At 49.2% G+C, this 23810-nt stretch overlaps 1 protein-coding gene across 4 annotated transcripts in view; it reads left to right on the top strand.

The window, feature by feature from the left end:
- Nucleotides 1-23810, top strand: part of RALY (RALY heterogeneous nuclear ribonucleoprotein) — a 222734-nt gene that overhangs the window by 181112 nt on the left and 17812 nt on the right. For all 4 annotated transcript variants that reach the window (XM_044984561.1, XM_044984560.1, XM_044984559.1 and 1 more), the window contains one exon: nt 9041-9113. In XM_044984561.1, coding sequence (XP_044840496.1) covers nt 9041-9113 — 73 coding nt within the window. The remainder of the gene's footprint in view (nt 1-9040; nt 9114-23810) is intronic.

The raw sequence follows: 23810 nt of genomic DNA, 5'->3' as shown, positions 1-23810 counted from the left end.
ATTTTCTGGACAAGTAGCTCAATGCTGCGATGAGTATTACACCTGGAACATATAAATGAACACCCATCCAATGGTTGCCCATTCTGGCACATATACCCCCACCCAAAATCTGGAGATAAACACACACACAGCCTGTGAGTACAATGGAACCATGGCTGACCTGGATTTACCACTTCATGAGCACCTCCAGAACTTTCCAAAGACACAGCTGAAATCCCCCAAGCCTTCTTGGGATGAGGCTAAAGCTCTTAAAGAGTCCTCTTCAATCCCAAAGCGCACTGGAAAGGATTCTGGGATAATGCTAATATCCCAAACAAACACCTAATTGCTGACCCCTCAAAATAACTTCCAGGTTTCAACCTATGCCAGAAGCAATGGCCCGTACTGAACCATTTCAGAACATAACATGGCAAGTGCTGTCATCTCCTACACCTCTGGAAGAGGAGAGACAATGCATAATGTGACTGGACAGCAGTCACAAGCGAGGGACCACATTGTAAATCAGTTGCCACTTCGATCATTTGCTGGTGACATTTCAGATTTACACCAAGACTCTTCCAAAGCTGTCTCCTGGCTCATTAATCTGGCCTTGGCTATCCTGTCTTGCCATTTGAGAAGCAGCAGAGCCAGGAATAGAAACTCGTTCTCCTGAGTCCCAGGCCCTGCCCATTGGACCATGTTTCCTCGTCCGGGTGTCAATTTTTTCTTTAAAAACTTCTACTGGAGACCTGCCTGATGTAGCTTTACTGATGGTGCCGTAGCAGCCATGGGAGCCCTAGTGTAGTAAAGGCCCTAGCAGCCACTTGTGTTTTAATCACCAAGTTATGCTGACCTGCTCTGACCAATTGATTGAAATGCCAGCAGCTGGTCTAGAGTAGTGCTTCTGCCAGCGACAAACAGATGTTAAAGTCTTTATTCTTCTATTCTTTTCTATATAAGTCCCTATACAAGCTTGTCACCATAGCCTCTGAGCGCCTTCCAGCCGTTCATCAAGAAAAGTGACTACACATCTGTCACAGGTTGTTTGTTCTCTCGTCCTCTCCCCGGAGGGAGAAGCATGTGCAGAGGAGTGTCTTGTTCTGGTAGTTGCTTTTAAAAAAAATAAATATACCTGTTGCTGTGTGTTTATGTGACAGAAGGCAAGGTCAAAGAAATACACCTGGCCTTGGAAAGGAAAGTGGTGAGGTTTGTGATGGTCCCTAATTCTAGCAGGAGTTCATTCCGCAGTCTTGAACTATCCCCAGAGAAAGTTCTGTCTCCCCCACACTGACAAGCTTTACTCTAGCCTATTACCAGTTGCCTGAGACAAACTGTCCCCAGCTGCATCCTTATTTTGCACATTGCTCTGAAATGCCACATGCTGAGGAGCTCTTGTCACCAGGTACAAACTGAGAATTGGCGCTGCAGACAGCATTTTTAATAAAAAAACTGGCATTTCTGAGCCTCCAGCAAGCGTGGGTTGTGCTGAGGGCACCAGCAGTGCTAGACACCTAGTATAAGAAATTTGAAAGCCATCCCCACCTTGCTCTGATTTGAGTATGACAATCTGAAATAAGAACTAGAATGCTGGATAAGTTTTAAAGAGGCTGCATTGTTATTTACCCAGTGAAAGTCCATCTTGAGTTTGTTCAAGCAGGTAGATTTTGGCCTGCAATGGAAACTGCTTTTCCTGTGTCTTCCCTTCAAAGCAGAAGCAGAATCGAAGGTCAAAGGTGAAATGCAGCTGCAGTGTCACTTACTCCCATTCCAGATGTCACCCCGATGGTCACCAGAACTCACAGTTGCATGGACAAGACCTTGTTGGGAGAGGGAGGTCATGCATGCATCGGAAGCAACCGTTACATAGAATTTACTACGAATAGGCAAAAGTTGCCCAGCCATGCTTCCTGCAGGGAGGTCAGAGCAGAGGAGCGACTCACAAATTGGGACATTCCGGGGTTCTCGAGTTACTCTTCTCACTCAGCGACTTCCCCGTGGATAAGATCAGCCTGCAACTGAAAGGATGATTGTTATAGCTGGCAGCACTGCATGCTCCACCTAGGAATTGAAAACTGTCTCCCTCTTACCTCATCCCCACTAACAAGCTTTCTGCAACCAGAACTCAGCTGACAGTTCTCCAGACTCCAGCTCACTCCCCTTCCTTATCGGGGGACCGTGGGAATCCTGCAAATTCACACACAGCAGGCCATGTAGAAAAGGAAGTGTAGTCCCATAGGACAGTGGGCCAGAGTCCCTGCCTGGCAGCTGCTTAAATAGCCCCCAAAGGGGGCTTCCAAAAAGGGGAGGTTGCAGCTGCTCAAATAGCCCCCAAAGCCTCTCCCCAACAGGTGAACAGGGCTAGACAGGGAAGGCACCTGGCAGATATTAATTAAGAGCCTCTCCCGGCTTTCCCTTTCCACGGGCAGACGTCTGTAGAGCCCCAGGCAGAGGATATAGCCTCCTGCCTCTGGCAGAGAGCAGCAATGCCATCATCACCTGCTTTCTCGCCGGGGTGAACGCCTCATCTGGCACAGCTATCCCCACAGACACAGCTGGGAAGGGCTAATTGCCAATGAAATTCAGCCACCTCCTTGTGCCATCCATGCCCATTCCTAGACCTCCATAGACAGAGAGAAACTGACAATAGGGTGAGGGACGGCAGAGGACAGGTGACCTGTGCCCACCACCAGCACCACTTAGCTTGCCTTGGTTGCCATGTCCAGCCACCGTCCCCTTCCCTGCCCCTTGTCCTCTTTTTCTATGAGTGGCCCCTCTCACTTCCCCCTGATCTTCTCCTGTCACAATACACTGAGCCATGCTCAGGGGGAGGAGCATTGACTGGGAATTGTCTGAGTGCCGCCTCGTCAAAGGGTGTGTAATATTTTATTTTTCAGTGGTGGGGGGCAAATTTGGGGTGGGTTGAGGTTCAGGACCATCTCAATTCACCTACGAAAGTGAAACAGCACCTCAAAGAAATCAGATCTTTGGTTCTCCAAACTTACACTCAGGCCGATATGAGACATAGAAATGGGCCTGGAAGTCAAAGCAAGAGCAATCATTCTTGGCAGGTTTCCAGTACTGCCAACCTCAAGTGTTCAAAAACCACAGGTCAAGCCCCCAGAATCACGAGATTGGCTTACAAATCATGAGATTGTAAAACAGAAACAACGACGAAAACTTGGGGGCTCTATTTTCCTTTTTTTTTTTGAATTTTGAAGATGCCCTCGGATCACGTTTCAAGCTTTTCTCTGCAGCCACGAGGGCTACACGTTTCTTTTTTTTCCCAGTGAACGCTGAGAATCTCACCTAATCACAAGATGTGCTAAGAAAAAGCACTATTACCAGACTCATGATAAAAGCATGAGAGTTGGCAACATTGTTAATTTAACAACAGCCACTCTCACTGAGCCAGATGCTCAGCTGGGGTAAACCGGCAGAGCTTCAGCAGAGCTATGCTGATTACATCAGCTCAGGATCTGGCCCAGTTCGTTTTGGGATTTTTACTTCTGGCTGAGACCAGAAGCACCAATTAAAACAATTTCAAGCCTCAAAAAAGGCTCCAAGTTTGAGTGGGAGCTGAAGGTTCGGATCTGTTGTTATATTTGATCAGATCGGCACCTCCATCCTTAGGGGGTCACCCAGGTGCACTGCTTTCTGAACAGCCCAGCCCATTTCCAATAATGACCATCCTGGCTTTGCAGGAAACACTGCAGGCACTCTATGAATGAAGCACCCCTTCCTGGAGACCAGGGTCTTTCCTGCCGCCATTGTTCAGACAAGAACGGGAATTAGCACCAAAGAAGTTGTATTAAATGCTGTTGAAAAGCCCTGATATTCTGCATGTAATGTCAGTGCTTCGGTGTCTGCCGTTCTTGTCTGAGCTGCTACAGTATTCTGCTTATCCCCCTGGCACCTTTCAAGCCCCTCTCCAATAGATCATGTTTCAGTGGGTATAAAATGCGTCCACTCTGAGTCAGTCGTGTTTCCCACCCACTTTTGCACAGGGATAAGTGACTGCACGAGGCAGTGGAAAATTCAGGCCCATTCATTTAAATTTATTTCACAATGTACTATGTGTCCATTGACATGAACGAAACATCGACCTGCCGTAGGCTCAGTGGTGCTGCAATACTAGCCAACCCTCGTATCAGCCTCCCCACCCCACAAGACGAAACAAACCTCCATAACCTTAGCCCAAGGTCAGACAAATGCTTCATTGAGTGGATGAGCCTGGCACGGTACTCTAAACCCAATGCTGCAAAGTATTACAAGCCTTCGATTCAATAGGTCTGGAAAAACTGAGCACTCTGAAGGCCACCAAACAAAGGGTTTGGACACATGCCATCGAAAGCCTGTTGGCCAATGAGAGCCCACCAGCCAGAATACCCACCCTCCAAGTTCTCAGGAGGGCAGATTTAGGGCCTACATGTTCGGACAACCCCATTTTGCATTTGGTTCTGTCCATGACCCTCATATGTTCTTGTGCAGCCATATTTTGTAAGTATAGCCTAGGCACTGCTTTTTCTGCGTTTATTAGCTCTGCAGCTTGCCTGGAGCTCCTGAAAATGATTCTATGTACAAGTTAACTTGAAAGTCAGCTACTTGCGCATTACTGTAAGCTCTTTATTTGGGCAGTAAGTTCCTCAGGGTGGAGCCGTGTATCCTTATTTGTCTGTACAGTACCTAGCACACTTTTTGCGCTATATAAATAATGGAAAAAAATAAGAATAGAAATTTAACTCGGCCCTGACAAATTTAGTCTAAAGACAAAAATGTTTCAAGATTTAGTTTCCTGCCAAACCTCACTGGCATCAGCTGGGCTGCTCCAGTGACACTCATGCATGTTGCAGCCAGTCCCATCATGTTCCCACAGATCAGTGGCTCCTCATGCTTCCAGCTTTGCTGGGGAAGGCTCCTTACAGTCATATGAGCTGTCTGCTTCTCCTCGCCATTCTTCACCCTGCTGGATCACCACCAGGAAAAAGGGGGTGGGAGGAGACAGCAGTACAAAGTAAGGGACCCAATAATGGCCCTCGGCAACCTCACCCTGCCAACAAGCTGCATTGGTTCCCCCATCACAAAGCTCCAGCAAACATGCCCCAGGCACCACGGTACTCACTCCTGAGAAGGCAGCCAGCATATGTTCACCCCTATGGCTACCCCTGCAGCTCCAGCTATTCTGCCATTCCCATCTACTCCACCACCCACGCGCCCAGTACTCCGAAGCACCCCACCCCCACCCGCAATGCCCCAGCAACCACCCACCCAGCTCCCTCCCTGGCTCGCCAACCCAGCACCCACAGCCAGCCTGACACCCAGCTCCAACTTACCCAGCATCTGCAGCTACCCACCATGCACCAGAGATGCCCCAGGGTTCATTCATTCTGCTACCTCCCAGCCATCCCCCAGCAGACTTGCCCACCCAGCACTGAGCTACCCCCCGACACTCAGCACCCAGACGCCCAGCACCCACTGCTACCCCACCACTGGCTGCAGGTGTCCCAGTATTCAGCCACCCCCGCAGACTCCCACACCTGCTCAGCTACCTCCAAGGCTGCCTCCAGGCACCGTTCAGCACCTCTCCCCAAGCCATCCGGCCACACACCCTTCCACCTGCTGTACCACAGCTGCCAAGTTTTGTGCAGCTCCTCATCCTGTCCAGGGGCGGCTCTAGACCCCAGCAAAGCAAGCAGCTGCTTGGGGCAGCCCATTTGCAGGGGTGGCCGCTAGCAGGGATCGAGCCTGGGAGCTGAGAACCAACAGGGGGCCCCAGGAGCTGTAGTTCCTTGGTTAGCTCCCTGCCTATAGAGCCAGCCCTGGAGCAGGGAAAGAACTACATTTCCCAGCATTCCCTTGGCCACTACCAACAGGAAAGGAGGGGAGGGAGTATGGTAGCTGAAACCTCATGCTGCAGCTTGAGCTCACTGCTAGAGCGGGGTGGCACTGTGAATGGGGAACAAGTGTGCCCAAGGAGTAGAAGGCTTTGGCCCAGATATCCCCTTCAGGAGACATCCCCAGACTGGCTTAGGGATACTGGTGTGACCTCACCTTGCAGCCCCCAAAGAAGGAATTGGGTGGACTAAATGGACAGTGCCCTTCTCTATCTGAAGCCTAGCAAGAGAGGTACGTGGATCCCACTAGAATTTAAAATGAAAAGTAAGGGAGGGGAGGGGAGGCTCTACTGGACCTGGGCAGCTTTAGATACAGTACCAAGCACTTAGGAGGCTTTCCACTTCTGAGCCATGGAAGCAGAAATTGACTTTTCCTTTCCAGATTTAGCTAATACTCAGAAAGGAAATCTAGCACCTGCCTTCCAGATTTGAACACCTCAAAATTCAGGAGTGCTCAAGCTTAATTTGGGCAGCTGTTACTTCATTTCTCCCAAATCAAATATACTGATCCACTGTAATTTGCTGTAGAAAAAGTAGGATAAAATTGAGCAAGAAATGCTTCCCAGTGGTTTTTAGGACTGGAATTGCTATTTTTAACAGCCATTGCTTTTTGTTGTTGTTTAAAAGGAAGACAGCGATATTGCATTGGCAAATTCCCCATAGAAACAAAGAGTGGAACAAAAGAATAATAAAAGCACCTTGACTTTTCCTCATTTATGGAGGACAGTCGTATAATATGCATCCAGATATCCTCCAATCACACAAGCTGGAAATTGTTCCACTTTACCGCAGTTCTGTAACCATATGGGAACCAATCCTGTCTGTGTTCTGTGCACATCCAAAATTCCTGTTGAATGACCTGCCCTGGGAGCAAGTCACCAGTGACCCAGGGCTGGAGCAGAAGGAGGGTGCAGGTGGGGGAGGGGGAGAAGAGCCCAGGGCTGGGGCGGCAGGGGGTGCGGGTGGAGGGGGCAGAGCCCAGGGCTAGGGCTGGGGCGGCAGGGGGTGTGGGGGGGCACTGATGGGGGGCAAGGGGGGTGCCCAGACTGGTGCAGCACGGGGTGTGTGTGAGGCTGGGGTGCCAGGGGGTGCGGGTGGGGGGGAGAGCCCAGGGCTGGGGCGGCAGGGGGGTGCAGGTGGGGGGAGGCCAGGCTGGGGTGGGGGCAGCCAAATTTTCTTTTGCTTGGGGAGGCAAAAAACCTAGAGCCAGCCCTGATCCTGTCCCCGTTATTGCTTGGGGCAGGGTGTGTTGACCATAAGATGAAGTTTATGAATATAGGTAAATTGTTTGCAAATACCCAAATTAGCCCATTCAGTCATTTGCATAAATGGCATGTGTGAAGCTGCACAAAATTTGGCAGCTATGCATCATTCACAGACGAGGACTCCAGGTTCAGCTGTACCCTTGTGAGCCTCTGGGAGACCTATGCTATACCATACGCTACACAGGGTACGTCTACACTGCAAAACAAAACAGCAGCAAGTCTCAGAGCCTGGGTCAACTGACTGGGGCTTGCACTACAGGGCTAAAAATAGCAGTGTCGAGGGTCCCACCCAGGCTCTGAAATCCAGCAAGGGAGGAGTCTCAGAGCCCAGGCTCCAGCCCGAGTAGAAATGTCTACACTACTAATTTTAGCCTCATAGGACAAGCCCCACGAGCCTGAGTCAGTTGACCTGGGCACTCATGTGACTCATGTGAGTCTGTGACTCATGGGCACAGGGTTTTTTTTTGCAGTGTAGACGTACCCACAGAGAACTTAAAAGCGCAGCAGTTTTGTTGGCAGTGTGGCCTAAGGATGACGAAGGGATGATTCAATAAATGGCCACAAGAATAGACTGTGTAAGCGGCAAGGAGAATTAGAAGGGGAATTGTTCAGGGTAGACTACTCTTAGCCAATTTCACTTCCACCATCTTGTCTTGTACACAAATTGTAAAATCTTTGGGGTACAGACCTGTGTTTGTACAGCACCTAGCACAATGGGGTGCTGGCCCAGGACGGGGTTTCCCAGCAGCGATGGTAATAAAGATAAGCTGTAATAATAATAGTAGAACCCCAATGTGAATCAAGCCCAGCAAACTTAGCACCGCTCTCCTGGGAGTGCTACATACCTGTGTGTGCTCCCTCCCTCCGTCCCCTCCCCCCTCCAAGCATGCGCACATTGATCAAAAGCACCTCTCACCCTGCTATCTGGCTGCATTCCCTGGATTCAAAGGAGGGGACTGGCTGGCAGCACACTGGTTCTGGTGGGCACAAGTCATAAAGAACTGGGGGCGTCCTGGGAAGCTCTGCCAGGCAGAAGAGAATTGCTCACTCCCAAGCTGGGAAAGTAGGACAGTGCAATATGTCACCTCTCTGATGGATTGTTTCTGTGCAGTTTTGTGTCTGTGCCCAGAGTTAGTTTGCTCAGGCTTTGCGCAGACATCATGAAATTGGCCATATCTCTCTATTCTCACGTCCAATGCGCTCATTCAGCGTGGAGGTTCAGGACAGAGATTTCCTTGGCCGATCAGAAAATTTCATTCTCACCGTCGCTGGAATGAAACCTGCCTATGAGATCAATTGGGGTGACTGCAGACATGCTTCTGCACCCTGTGCAGCTTTTAGAACAGACCAATCAGAGGAGACCTCAAAGGGGACTTCAGACCTTTCCTTTGTGTCCTATATTTAGCATTAATTTTATACTTGGAGGAAGAGAAATAAATTGCACCTATCAGCCAGCAGCAGCGAGGGGCTTACACATTCGGCGTGTTTCGTAAAGAGAGCACTGAATTCTCCTTGGAAGCCAATCCTAGAAAGGTATGAGCTGCAAGGGGCTTTAGGTGCCTGGATTAGCATGCATGCAGTGGATTCTCTGATTAGCAGCTGATTGTTTGCCAGCTGCCTTAGGTAAGGGAAAGAGGCTTGTGGAGAGAGCGGCTGCTTTGGACATGTGGACAAAGCCCAGCAGGAGTCTCATAGTGCTAGCAGAGGCTGCAGAAGCTTAGCAAAACTGTTTTATTAGCACAATACACAGCTCCCTGCTAGGAGTCTGTATGGGCAGGTAATTGAACCATATGATGTGAGGGTTGCATCTGTGTCAACAAGACAGCTGCATGTACTCAAAGAGCCAGCGCTGTGTGAGATGAGTTTTATATGTTGACATTAATTCAGGGGTTTGATTCATTTCAGATATCAACATGGCTGGAGAACCTAAACCCAACAGACCCAAAGGGCTGAAGAGAGCAACCTCCGCCTTGTATAGGTAGGTCTTCAGGATGTCACCTCCCCAGAGTGAGGCAGCAGGGGGGATGGCTTTTCAGCAGGGGATCCCAACCAGGGCTGATATGTCACACTCCTCTGGCTGGACTCTCCGAGCTCCCGCTCCTGGCCTGTACCATAGTGTCAGGCCGTAATGCTGCCCACTACCCATTCAGTTCTTCCTGCTGCAGTCCACCATGGAGCTGGGCTACTCTGAACCCCAGGCTTGTACCCGAAGCAGCCCAACCTCCACGGTAGGCTACAGTGAGCACAAGGGATGCTGGGCCAAGGATGTTTGCTGGCATAGCCTAGGTTTGGCCAGACGATACAAGGGGGAAGCAATGGCTTTATGGGAGTCTTCACCGGGCCCCCAGAGGGAGGGAATAAATGATCTATTCAGCTTTGACACAGCGTGAGTCAAAAGAAAACAGCTGGCAAATTCAAAGGTTTCCATCCCGCACTGCTGGATCCACAAAGCTTCGCTCGCTTTTGATACCCAGCTCTCATTTTAATGAACCTTCCCTCCACGGCCTCCCCCAGCAACTTGCTTTCAAGTCACATAATTGCTTTAAGTAAATCTCCGTGTTCTTTTCAGCAGCCGCTTTTCAGCCCTGCTTCCACACCTTGAAAAGCCCCATCTGGAGATGAAAGGGAAACAAGGCATTGTTCTGCCGAGTGGTTATCCCAGGGCTTTCGTCTTTGCCCAGATCAGGCACCTGGTGCAGTCTTTTGACAGTGCCTGCCAGCAGCCAGAGACGCATCAAGTGCTGTGGGGCCTGCATTAAAGAGGGCAGGGGGGACATGGTAATCATTTCGGATAATGGCATGGAGACATTGGGGTGGGGAAGGGGACATTTCTGCTCTCTAGCACAGTCCACTGAGGTGTTTCACTCCCAGAGTCATCAGGTCAGAGAGCACTGGATGGCCCGAGTGGGGTACAGAGCCTTTCACTGGACTGTGCTGGCAGCGGCTGAAAGCCACGGCTGCAGGACGAGGGAGGAGGCTCTAGGAGCGCTTCTCCAGGTGGGCAGGCCAGTTTTAAAAAACATAGACAGAATGGTCCAAGGGAGTTAGGAGCAGCCCAGCTTTCACTGACTTTAATGGGATTTGAGTGTCAGGCTCCATTCAGCCACTCTGAATATCCCAGGCTCAGCTCTGTCAAGCCAAACAGGTGCAGGCAGGAAGGAGGCAGCTGCAGTGCAGCACCCTGCCTCTAGGGGCCACTCTGTCCCCCTGCCCAACCCCCATCCCCTGGCAGCTAAGAGTGGATGAGATGGATGCAGCCAGGGGTAACCCAGCCACCAGCCAGTCACCCAGCCACCGATCCTCCTCCTCTTCTTCCCTCCAGATGAGGAGGAGGGAGAATGAGAGACAGGGGTGGGGAGCGGGGGTGGACAATAAGGCCTTAAACAGTGGAGGGGGCTTTGTTGGGGAGATTTTGGAGAGGGGAGATGTGGGGGATGGAGAGACAGGGAGGACTTCAGAGTGGGAGACTGTGGGGCAGGGGGACCTTGAAGGGTGGGGAAGCAGGTGTAGGGGACAAGGGCGGGGAGTACCAAGGGAAATTTCGTAGGGAAGACCTTGGGGAGAGGGTGAAAGAAATAATGATGGGGAGAGGGAGGGAAGGAGATACAGTGAAACAGAAGAGAGTGAAAGGGCTGAGCAAACAGTGCCGGGGACCCTGACACATGGGGAAGCAGGAGAGAACAGGGAATGAGAGGGCAGAATGGAGGAGCCGGGAGAAGGAAGGAGAAATGCAAGGAGAGCAAACGAGGAGGGAGCATGGAGCAATGGAAAGACAAGGAGGCTGGAGAACAGGACAGTGGGGGCGGGGCCTGAGGCAAGTGAAGGAGTGCGCGGTGAATTGGAATGAGACAGCATTGCCAGCTCTCCAGATTCTATCATGAATCTCATTACTATTGATGGTTTTCTTAAACCCCTGCCCCTGGAGTCATGTGAATACGAGATAAACTCAGCTTTTATTTGAAAATACAGTAGGTTTCTGGTTGCAAAGAAAAAACTTTAAAATGTGACCCAAGGGAAGACTCAAAACCCAGAAGGCTAATAAAAGGAACCCCAGAATGTGTTGGGTTTTTATAAAATCTCATGATTTTTATGCCAGTCATGATTTTATGGGGTTTGACTCATGATTTTTGACCACTTGGTGTTGGTAACACCTGCAGATAACAAGGGAAGGAGACGTGGTGGTGGTGGGATTTTTTTTAGAAAGGGAAACTAAGAGAGAATAGTGTTTTTTCTCATGGAAAAAAAAAGTGGGGGGTGAGGAAGGGAAAACAAGAGGTACATGAAAGGGAAAATGCAAGCGCTGGAGAGAGAATGGAAAGAAAGGAAATGCAGCTACAGGGAGAGGATGGAACAGGGAGATGGAGCAAAAGAGAAGAACAAAGAAAAGGAGAAATGGAAAAATAAGTAAGAAAACATAACTCTCTGGTTATGGTGAACTAAAGGCAATATGTGGGACTCCTGCTGCCTCTCTGCCCTAGCAGGAATTTAACCCAGTGTAAACTGGTTTCTGTTTCTTCCTGTAGCTGCATTTTATTGATGTTTCCCTGGCGGGCATCCCACTGCTTTGTAATTGTTGGGAGAGAGGACGACAGAATGATGTTGCTTTGGGGATTTGAGTTTTATTACTTGGTGGCTGTTAAAGTAGGGCAGGCGTTTATTTATTATTTTTAATTACATGAAACCATGGTGGGCAATGGCTTTCTTCTGAGCCTGGAGCCTCTGATTTAGGACACTAAGAAACACCCTGAAATAATGAACAGGCCAAAATTAAGAGGAACGGGTAAGAGGGAAACAGAACAGTAGGGAAGATCGGAGCCAGTTTGCTAACAGGCAGCTCAGAAGGAAACAGACTGCTTCTCCTGTCACCAAGCGGATGGGGAAAGGGCCCAACGAGGTATTGCTCTCCTGGTGTTTGGAGATGTTGGTTACTCTGGGGTAAAATCCTGGCCCCACTGAAGTCCATGGGAGTTTTGCCATTGACCCTATGTATTTAAGGTACATCAATATTGCTGGCTATGTGCTCTGGCTAGTGAGGTTAAATGGCAAGTATGGTCTGGGTTGCAGCTCCTTTGTTATTGTTACCTCCAGCCACCTTTGTTGCTTCCCTCCCCAGGGAAATGGTGACATGTCTCTGAAGTGGATGTTATGGGCCAAGCTTTCAGAAATCCAAGTTTCAAGCCGGGGTTCAAATCTGAGCGCACGCACCTCTGATTACTCTCTTTGTGTCCACAGTCAGGTGCCGTAGGTGGAGGCACGTGCTCGTACTCACCCCGGCAGTTCAACAGCGGCACAAATTGTGTCCAGAAATGGGAGGCACCTCCCTTCTGGTAACATGTCCCTACATGGGGACCATGCTAACCAAAACTTCAGGAATCCCTGCCTGCATCCCAAAAATTGATCAGTCTTCTACAGATGGTGTCCTCTGGACATCTAAATCTTCCTTCCTTAACTTCCTCCAAATGGATTCTTCCTCCCTGTTCCCAATCCTGGGCAGCGTCTTCCTCTCAATTCACTTTCTCCCTAACCCTGCTAGGTGAGCTCCTTGATCATCTCCTTCAAGGTCCTCCTGTCCGAAGACAGACAGTTTTGCATTGTTGTCTCGAGCTCCCAAGGACGCTATCTTCATCCACTCCTGAGTCAGGTAGTGTCCAGAGATGGTACCTCCAAGTCAAAGCTGAACCACATTAGAAAGTTACTTTGGAAGAAGTTCACGCTGCCACTTCCCATGCTATAGAAGACTTCAGGCACCATGGCTGTCAATCCAAGATCATTCATCAGTACTATAGATCCCGAAAAGGAAAGAACCCACCCACTCTCAGTAATGGTGGCCATGTCTGATGCCCCTCTCTAAGAATAGCTTCTGCTGAGACCTTTCTAAGTTCAGAGCCCAGTAGTTAGCATCTAAAATCAGCAGGGAACTGCATTTTGCATACTGTGCCTTTCAGGGGCGGCTCTAGCCATTTCGCCGCCCCAAGCACGGCGGCATGCAGTGGGAGGCGCTCTGCCGGTCGCCGGTCCCGCGGCTCCGGTGGACCTCCCGCAGACGTGCCTGCGGAGGGTCCGCTGGTCCCGCGGCTCCGGTGGACCTCCCGCAGGCATGCTGGTCCCGCGGCTCCGGTGGACCTCCCGCAGGCATGCCTGCGGATGCTCCACCGAAGCCGCGGGACCAGCGGACCCTCCGCAGTCACGTCTGCGGGAGGTCCACCGGAGCCGCGGGACCAGCGGACCCTCTGCAGGCACGCCTGCAGGAGCTCCACCAGAGCCGCCTGCCACCCTCCCAGCGACCGGCAGAGCGCCCCCTGCGGCATGCCGCCCCAAGCACACGCTTGGCGTGCTGGGGCCTGGAGCCGCCCCTGGTGCCTTTACCCACAGGGATAGTCACTGAGAATATGATCTATGATGGCATCAGGTTGTCTGCCATGGGCTTATAAACTGTTGCAGACAGTTATGGGGCGGATGCCATTAAAGTCTGCGGTCTGTTCTAAACCTTTGTCCCCGGAATGGAAATGAAATGAAATGAAATGAAATTCCAGCAAGTCAGACTGGATGGGAAGGAGTGGGTGTGAGAGGGAGTTACAGAGTTATAGCACAGTGATTTCAGAGCCATAAAACTCAGCATAGAGGGAAAGATTATGGCTCTGAATGGTGGAAAATCATTTTTTAACTATTGAGGAAATAGGGTGACCAGGTGTCCAGTTTTCGATCGGAACACCCTGTCGAAAAGGGACCCTGGCTGCGCTGGTCAGCACCACCAACCGGGCCATTAAAAGTCCAGTCGGCGGTACTGTGGGGCTAAGGCAGGCTAGTCCCTACCTGTCCTGGGGCACCTCACTGCGCCCTGGAAGCAGCCAGCAGGTCCGGCTCCTAGACATGGGGGCCACGGGGCTCCGCATACTGCCCGAGCACCGGCTCCGCACTCCCATTGGCCAGGAGCCAGCCAATGGAATTTGTGGGGGGGGTCTGAGGGTGAAAGCAGTGCACGGAGCCTCTTGAACCCCCACCACCAGGTGCCGGACCTGCTGGCCACTTCCGGGGTGCAGCAGGGAGCCAGGACAGGCAGGGAGCCTGCCTTTGCCCCGCTGTGTCACTGACTGGGAGCCACCCGAGGTAAGCCTGAGCCCCAACCCCGAGCCCCAACCCCCTTCCCCTCCAAACCCTGAGCCCCCTCCTGCAACCCAAATCCCTCATCCCAGCCCCACCCCAGAGCCTGCATCCCCAGCCCAGAGCCCATACTCCCTCCTGCACTCCAACCCCCCCCAAACCAAGTGCCTCCTCCTGCACCCCAGAGCCCGCACCCCCAGCCCAAAGCCCTCACCCCCCCTTCACCCCAACCCCCTACCCCAGCCCAGACCACCCTCCCACACCCTGAACCCCTCATTGCCAGCCCCACTCCAGAGCCCTCATCCCCTCCTGCACCCCAACCCCTCCTGCATTCCGAATTCCTTAGCCCAACCCCCCCAGCCTGGAGCTCCCTCCTGCACCTAAACCCCTTATCCCTGGCCCTTCCCCAAAGCCAGCACCCCCAGCCCAGAGCCCTCACTCCTTCCACACCCCAACCCCCTGCCTCAACCCGCAGCCCCCTCCCACATTCCGAGTCCCTCAGCTCCATTCCCCAGCCTGGAGCTCCCTCCTGCACCTCAAACCCCTCATCCCCAACCCCTCCCAGAGCCCACACCCCCAGCCCAGAGCCCTCACCCCTTCTGCACCCCAGCCCCCTTCCCCAGCCCATAGCCCCCTCTTGCATCCTGAACCCCTCATTTCTGGCCCTACCCCAGAGCCCGCAACCTGATTTAGAGCCCTCACCCCCTCCCACACCCCACACCCCTGCCCCAGCCCAGTGAAAGTGAGTGAAGGTGGGGGAGAGTGATCCACCAAGGGAGGGGGAATGCAGTGAGCAGGGGTGGGGCCTCAGGGAAGGGGCACGGCTAGGGTGTTCGGTTTTGTGCGATTGTGTGAATGTTGGCAACCCTATGAGGAAGTAACAATTTATGCTTCAGCTCCTATGTTTTGATAGTTACCGTACATATGTATGCAGTACTGTATATAGGAGTACAATATGTGTACATATGTATATATAGCAGGGTTTCTCAAACAGGGGTCGCCGCTTGTGTAGGGAAAGCCCCTGGCGGGCCAGGCAGGTGTGTTTACCTGCCCTGTCCGCAGGTCCGGCCAATTGCGGCTCCCACTGGCCACGGATCACTGCTCCGGGCCAATGGGAGCGGATTGCTGCTCTGGGCCAATGGGAGCTGCTGGAAGTGGTGCGGGCCAAGAGACTTACTGACCGCCACTTCCAACAGCTCCCATTGGCCCGGAGCAGTGGTCCACGGCCAGTGGAAGCCGCGATTGGCCGGACCTGCAGACGGGGCAGGTAAACACACCTGCCCGGCCCGCCAGAGGCTTTCCCTACACAAGTGGAGACCCCTGTTTGAGAAACCTTGATATATAGTAAGTGTACATGTACATGGTTACAGTTAGAGTATGTTCTGTACCTGTATGTAGAACCTATAAATAAATTGTAAGGGGCTTGTGTGGATGTACCCTAGTCCCTAAACCAAATCCTGCCCAGATTACACCCCCATTGAATTATAGGAGTCAGATCTCATTTGTGCTTTTTTTTGCAAATTACGCAAAAGGAGTTATTCCAAATTTAAGCCATCATGGGCTATAATTAGAATTTGGCCCCATGGGTTTGCGTTTAATGCAAGTCAGGGAAAATTGGGCCCTCTCTGCATATGTGGCTATACAGTAGACACAGTGAATAAAGAGCTTTTTATTTAATGTATATATATTTATTTAATGTGGTCCATGATATTAATTGCCTCATTTCATGCAAGCATGGAATAAAGTGCATTTCTTGTGCATCATTTACTCCTTACCTGCACTAACCCATTTCCACTGCAACTTTCTGAGCATCTTCCAAACAGCTGCCATTTAGAGAGAGAGAGAAAGGAAAGATAATGCATAAACATTTGTTTTCCCCCAAATTAAGATCAAGTAAAAATTATACTGAACTGAATTCCAGGGCTAACAGACCAATGACAAATTTAAACTTTGCTTTCAGGGCTGGAAACATTTATGACGTCGTACTGGAGAGCACTGAATCCCAGCTTTTCAGTGGTATTTAGCTGTCATCATAGAATCATAGAATATCAGGGTTGGAAGGGGCCTCAGGAGGTCATCTAGTCCAACCCCCTGCTCAAAGCAGGACCAATCCCCAACTAAATCATCCCAGCCAGGGCTTTGTCAAGCCTGTTCTTAAAAACTGCTAAGGAAGGACATTCCACCACCTCCCTAGTGCTTCACCACCCTCCTAGTGAAAAAGTTTTTCCTAATACAACCTAAACCTCCCCCACTGCAACTTGAGACCATTACTCCTTGTTCTGTCATCATCTCTACCTCTGATAAGTTATAAGATTTCATATCCTGAAATCACAGGTCCTAATCTATAGAAATACTAATTTAAACATTTTTAGATGTTTTGAAGAAGTTTTGATTCTAATTTGTAACATTAAGGACCATGTGTGGTAACTCAGATGCTGTGGCTGCATTCAAATACTGTGGTGATAGACAGATCAATGAGATAGACACACTCAAGTGGGATGTGACTTCACCACTCATGGCTAAAGCATACATCCCAAGCTCATGTCAATGCAATTTTATACCACCACATGCCATCATGTATTTTCTCTCTCCTTCCTGTTCCTCCCACCAAGAACCAGCTGGTGTAAATTATTGTAGCTTTCATTGAAGTCAGTGAAGCTATGCCTATTTACACCAGCTAAGGATCTGGCTCCATATCGCTTTAGATTTTCAAATGGTCTCATTACCTATGCCTGCAAGAATTGAATCCATTTGAACATGGAAAACACCTTCACTGTGCTCAGAAATCAGATAGAGGTGTGAACAGGGAGTTCACTGTTACTGAATGTGTGTGCGCAAAGACAGGTATGCTCACAACTATTGCACGCAAAGCCAAGGAATCTCATTGGAAAATGAGTGTCAAAATATGGCCCAGTCCTCCGGTTTGTCATATAACAAACCTCAAATGTTTCTTCTTACTGTAAGCGTTTTTGAACATTCACATTGATTATCCAAATAAAATTGACCCGGGGTATGTTTTTGCCTTCATCCTGTCACTCCCAATCACCCTTGTATCTCTGTGAGTTTGTTGCTTGCTACTGCACAGAGAGAAATGGACTAAATGTGACCAGGAGCGGAACAGAATATCAGCAGCTAATGAAATCAGCTAGCCCTGTCCCTGACCTTTCCCAGGAAATCATCCTGTCCCATTCCCAGAGGTTGCTCTGCCTTGTATCTTGGGGAATGATGTGTTAATGGAATTTTTGGGAGATTTTATTTCTGCTTAACTAATGTAGTTGTTACAGTGTAGAAGCAAATCTTGGCACTGAAAATATCTTTGAGTGTCTCGAAAGTAGCCCAAAATGTGACAACCTATTTATGAGCTTAAAAAATAAACCAAAACCTGTAACTGCACCTTAGCGCTATCCATTGGAAAACAGTGGAATTGGCAGTGGCAGCTGCATCTCTGCATTGTGAAGCAGCAGACAAAACTGGACAGGCAGGTGAACCAATATGGTGAGATCATAAGTGAGCGAGAGAGGTCGAGTGCAAAGAACTTCAGGGAATCGCAGGGTCAGTCCTAGAATTCACCAGCTCTGACGATTTGTGAGGTACACAAATGGAGACTAGGCTCCGACCCACCGCTCTCATTTTCACTTCCAAACTAAGCACAAGAGGAAACATCCTCCTGTTAGATTGGTCTGCTCTGGAATATTGCTCATCCCCCATGAAATTCACCCAGCGCAAGGCCCTCCAAACTGCTACTGCCCTCCTCCCCTCCCCCAACCCTCCACTCCCATTGGGGCTGTGCCTGGGAGCTGCCAGCCAAGTAGCCTCTCGGAGGTGCCTATACACCCATGCAGCCATAGGAAAGCTCTCCGTCCAAGCTCCACACAGCTGATCATGGAGGGCGGTTACACAGCGTGGGGATGGATCTTGGGATCTGTGTTTATGCAACTCCCCTGGCCCCAAACACCATATGCACATGGCAAGAAGGGACTGAGGCCAGTATTCCAGCCCATAAATAGGAATAACTGGCTTGCTGGCTGTATAAGAGGGTGGACTCCACTTCTCTCATCCTCCCATACTTCTCCCACAGAGTCCAGTTACTTGGGGCGTGTCTTCACTATGGGCTAAATGGGCACCACTGCCATCGATGCAGCAGGCAGCGATTTAGTGGGTCTGGTGAAGACATGAGAAGTCGATGGAGGAGTGCTCTCCTGTCAACTTAATTAATCCACCTCAATGAGAGGCGGAAGCTATGTCGATGGGAGACCATCTCCCGTTGACATAGCAGGCTGTAGACACCGTGTTAAGTCGATGTTATGTTGACTTAAGTTACGTAACTTAACTAATAAATAAATGGAGATATACCTATCTCATAGAGCTGGAAGGAACCTTGAAAGGTCATCAAGTCCAGCCCCCTGCCTTCACTCACAGGACCAAGTACTGATTTTGCCCCAGATCCCTAAATGGCCCCCTCAAGGATTGAACTCACAACCCTGGATTTAGCAGGCCAATGCTCAAACTAGCCTAACTTAGATCAAATTACACCACTACTGTAGACAAGGCCTTGGTCTTTTTGTAGGAGAAAGGACTTTCATGACCTATGTGCGGAACTAATGGAGCTCAGCAGCTAAATCAACTCAAGACTATCAAAGTATCTTTTCAGCTGATACTTTCTCTACTGCTGGAATAATTCTGACACTACAACAGTTAATACAGGGAGTAAATCAGCACAACATGCCACTTCTCACTGCCTGTGATGTGCCCTCAGACGGGTCACTAAATGTGCAACTGCTCAGGTTCACACCTGCAGGTCAGTTACATTCTCAAAAAAGGTAGCACAAGTTTTGCAGGTGCAAAATGAACCCTTAAGGCTAAAAAGATTCTCTCCTCAGTCCCTTTTAATTTGCCAGTCATGAACCTGTGCGGATCATAAATAATAAACAAGTTATTTAGTGATTTAAAGCTGAAAAAAGGAATAGGACCTGAGAGGATGCCTATCATAGCATTCCAGAATGGTGCTGGCTCTCTCTCTTAAATAGAGTATGTATTACTTTTTAAAGGCTATATAGCCCTCTTTGTTACCTACTGATTGGAAAATTGCGACAATTATCCCTGAACATAAAGGGAATCATGAGCTGTGAAATTACCAAGCGCACAACTTACAGCTAAACAGCTCAATCTAGGGCACAAGACAACGCTCTTTTAATCAGTGCAGTTTGCAGTTAGATTGAAAATATATATTTGATGCACTGAGACCAGTTTCCGGAGATGCTGGTTAGGGTACCAATGCCCACGTTCTCAGCATCTCGCAAGAGGTGCCGAAGGCCCAGATCTTCTAAGGTATTTGGTGCCTAACTCCCATGAAAGTTAGGTGCCTAAATACCTTTGAGTCTCTGCTAAGCGTGTTAGCAATGAGCTGATGGGGATGTCTGCACATCAGCAAATAAGGGTTTTGAGTTCTTTATCTGCTGAGCTAATGAGAGCATGATGCTATAAGGTGCCAAACAGCTCACAAGATCAGTCTCCTTTGCTCCAGGCTAAGCCAATTTTCAATTGTTAAATGGCCAGGTTCAAGATTCATAGCCAGGTTACAGTTGAGGAAGGTCCATCTATTTCCTCGTTTACATTATAGACCTCCCTACTGGGGCAGAATTCACAAAGCCCACATGAGGTCTATGCAGCTTTAGGGTTGGATTTAGGTACCTACCTATTGGCAGCACGTGTGATAGCAGATGAGCCTATGAGGCACAAACACAGTCTCTCCCATCTCCAGTGTTGGTACCATTGTTTGAGCTACTCAAGGGCAGTTAGCACTCAGGATGCTACTTCATCTGAAGTTCTGATCACAGGTTAAAATGGGATTCCATGAGAGTAAACACCAGGAGAGCCACATGTCTAGTTTCCTTCCATTGGTCACTGGGGTCATGGTTGGCAAGTGTTGAAAATGGCATTTACCCCTGTTGAGACCAGACCAACTCCCCATCCCACCCTAAAGTTTGACTCTCAGCATTCGAGAGAGTAATGGTCTGGTTCTCAGCCCAGCCTTTATCCGGCTTCTGTTTTTACTCCCACCTATTTATAGATGTCAATGACCTTGACTGCACCTGCAAATCAGGTATGTAAATATCAAAACATCAATTGTACCTGCAAATAATGAGGTGCAAAATTGTGCTCATAAATATTTCCACCACCAAAATGGGAGGGTTTCCAAATCTGCCCTTCCATCTCTAATAACCAAAATGGCACTGAGAGGCGTTCATCACTGAAAACAATATTTCAACTTTTAGCACAGGCCACTTAAAACACCAATTTACTGGTCTGACAATTCTAAGATAGGCATAAGTCTTTACAAATGTGTTGTCTTTGGCATTAGAAAAGGCATCCCTGTCCTTCCAACTGGCTGTGATAGGGCGGATCCATAAGTGTTTTAGACAGGGATTATCCAAAAATACACAATTCTGATTCTGAGAATGAGTCATATAGGCGCTGCAGTGCTACAGGATGAGAATGGTAAGATGGATCAATGGATAAGAAAGAAAGAAAGAAAGAAAGAAAGAAAGAAAGAAAGAAAGAAAGAAAGAAAACTGACTTGGCAAACACTATGGAAACAGTATAGTTTATTGGTTAAAACATCAGACCACCTGCATTCTAGTGCTCATTCATTGCATACAGGGCAAGTCAGGGTTTTACAAGACTTCTCTTGGGATGGGCTAGTGTAACAGTAATATTAGCTACCAAGGAGAGAGAACATTGTCTCCTTACAGAGAATAATGACGAGATATGTTTATGTAGTGCCTGGCTCCCGACCTTGGCTCCACGGATTACACAGATTATTTCCCTTGAATGAATAATGCACTGTCAAGTTACACTGTGTTGTATTCTAAGTTATTAGTCAGGATCACTGATCCCTCAGGGAAGGGACTCTGATTAAAGAAAGAGGAGCAAGGGGTATTTTATGTCAAGTATCAGAGGGGTAGCCGTGTTAGTCTAGATCTGTAAAAGCAGCAAAGAGTCCTGGGAACATTATAGACTAACAGACGTATTGGAGAATGGAGCATACATCCGACGAAGTGGGTATTCACCCACGAAAGCTCATGCTCCAATACTTCTGTTAGTCTATAAGGTGCCACAGGACTCTGCTGCTTTTACAGGTATTTTATGCAGTATCCTCAAGTGAAAATCAGGGGCTGAACGGTAGCCATTTAACAAAGGGAGGGCTCCTGGCCTTTCACTAACTCATATGTAGAAATGATGATGTTACTTTAAGCACTGGAACTGAGTCCCCCTAAGCTGCTCCCCTCCTTGGGAGGAAACTTGATTAGGCCCATCAACAAAATAGGCTCAAGTCCTACAATCAGATCCACATGAGTGGCCTCTGTGCATATGTGGAACCCATAGGGCCCTTAGTTCCGTCCGCCTGGTTCCGACCATAGGATCAGGGCCTTAGAGGAATGCTAATTCAGAGCGAGCTTCGAGGACGTGATTAGTAACTAAAGGTACTAAAGGCCGGCAGCAATCTCAGAGGAGCAGCAAAAAATCAACTGGGCAGGAAAGGAGAGAAGCAAGAATGATTCAAAGAGGTGCTGAGTGTACTGGACTTTCTGCATCCCATGATTCCCAGTGTAACCTCCCTTCCTCCCTGCCTCTACCCGTGGTCTGGCACTGAGCATGCACATGGAATGAATTACTGTGGTGACTAAAGAGCGTGATTTCTTTGGGTTGGAGTTATGGGGCCAGGCAGAGATGCTACCACCTGCCTCCATAGCCTATGGATGGTGGGAACATTTCCCTCTGTAGAGTCACCCATCTCCTAAACTTTGTGAACAGGATCCCAGCAAGAGCTGGTGTGATTTGACTGCCAGGTACAGAAAGGTGTCCAGGGAGAAGAACACAGATCATCTTGTAGGTAGGGATGGGAAGATGCGGGAAGAGGTGATTCTTCTATCTGAGCGCAATAGACAGACTTCCTCCAGGTCTGTTCAGCGCTGGGGGTAGATGGTTAAAATTCACTGGTTAGTAACCACTTATAAATCATGTGCTGTGAGGACACAATCTGCAGGCCAGGTTCTCAGCCATGCCACACTCTGCTGCTGAAGAAGGGGTGAGGTCAAAGCCTCTTACCACACCCATGTTTTTAGCCACAGTAAGTGGTGTGGTAAGTAGTTGTTGAATGGACACAGCCTAGCTTTGTAAGGTACTTTGTTGTGGGCCATCCCATCCATGATCATGGACCACTACAGCTAATTCAGTAAGGACAAATGCAAAGTGCTCCACTTAGGAAGGAACAATCAGTTGCACAAATACAAAATGGGAAATGACTGCCTAGGAAGGAGTACTGCGGAAAGGGATCTGGGAGTCCTAATGGAGCACAAGCTAAATATGAGTCAACAATGTAATGCTGTTGCAGAAAAAGCAAACATCATTGTGGGATGTATTAGCACAGGGTTTCTCAAACAGGGGTCACCACTTGTGTAGGGACAGCCCCTGGCAGGCCGGGCCGATGTGTTTACCTGCCCCGGTAGAGGTTCATTCATCTGTCCTCCGCTTCCAGCAGCTCCCATTGGCCCGGAGCAGCGATCTGCGGCCAGTGGGAGCCGCGATCGGCTGGACCTGCGGACGGGGCAGGTAAACAAACCGGCCCGGCCCGCCAGGGGCTTTCCCTACACAAGCGGTGACCCCTGTTTGAGAAACCCTGTATTAGCAGGAGTGTTGTAAGCAAGACACGAGAAGTAATTCTTCCGCTCTACTCCGCACTGATTAGACCTCAACTGGAGTATTGTGTCCAGGTCTGGGTGCCACGTTTTAGGAACGATGTGGACAAATTGGAGAAAGTCCAAAGAAGAGCAACAAAAATAATTAAAGGTCTAGAAAATATGCTGTACGAGGAAAGATTGAAAAAATTGGGTTTGTTTAGTCTGGAAAAGAGCGGACTGAGGGGGGACATGATAACAGTTTTCAAGTACATAAAAGGTTGTTGCAAGGAGGAGGAGGGAGAAAAAATGTTCTCCTTAACCTCTGAGAACAGGACAAGTAGCATTGGGCTTAAATTGCAGCAAGGATGTTTTAGGAGACATTAGGAAAAACTTCCTAACTGTCAGGATGATTATGCAGTGGAATAAATTGCCTAGGGAGGCTGTGGAATCTCCATCATTGGAGATTTTTAAGAGCAGCTTAGACAAACACCTGTCAGGGATGGTCTAGATAATAGTCCTACTATGAGTGCCAGGGACTGAACAAGATGACATCTCGAGATCCCTTCCAGTCCTACGATTCTATGATTCTATGAAACCTTCCACCTCAGAGAGCAGAATCTGAAACCCCAGTGAGAGCTGCCCCACTGACTGCAATCTGTTTCCCAAACCTTCCTTGAACCACAAACCCCATGGTGCCTCCTGCCCCGCCAAACAGAGGAGTGCTCAAGGTACCCCCAAGACAGACGCTGGATCTCCTGTGTGACAGCACAGTGTGTTGTTGTGGAGACACAAGAGGACGTTGGGAGCACAGACGAATGAACCTCTACTGGAATATTTTTTTATTTTATCCAGCCTGGTTCACCTCTCCCTACTTAAAGCGATATTGTTAGTCA

This window comes from Mauremys mutica, chromosome 13 (genome assembly GCF_020497125.1).
Source record: "Mauremys mutica isolate MM-2020 ecotype Southern chromosome 13, ASM2049712v1, whole genome shotgun sequence".
Classification (NCBI taxonomy): Eukaryota; Metazoa; Chordata; order Testudines; family Geoemydidae; genus Mauremys; species Mauremys mutica.
Note: the sequence above shows the minus strand (reverse complement) of the source record. Positions and strands in the feature narration are given on the sequence as shown.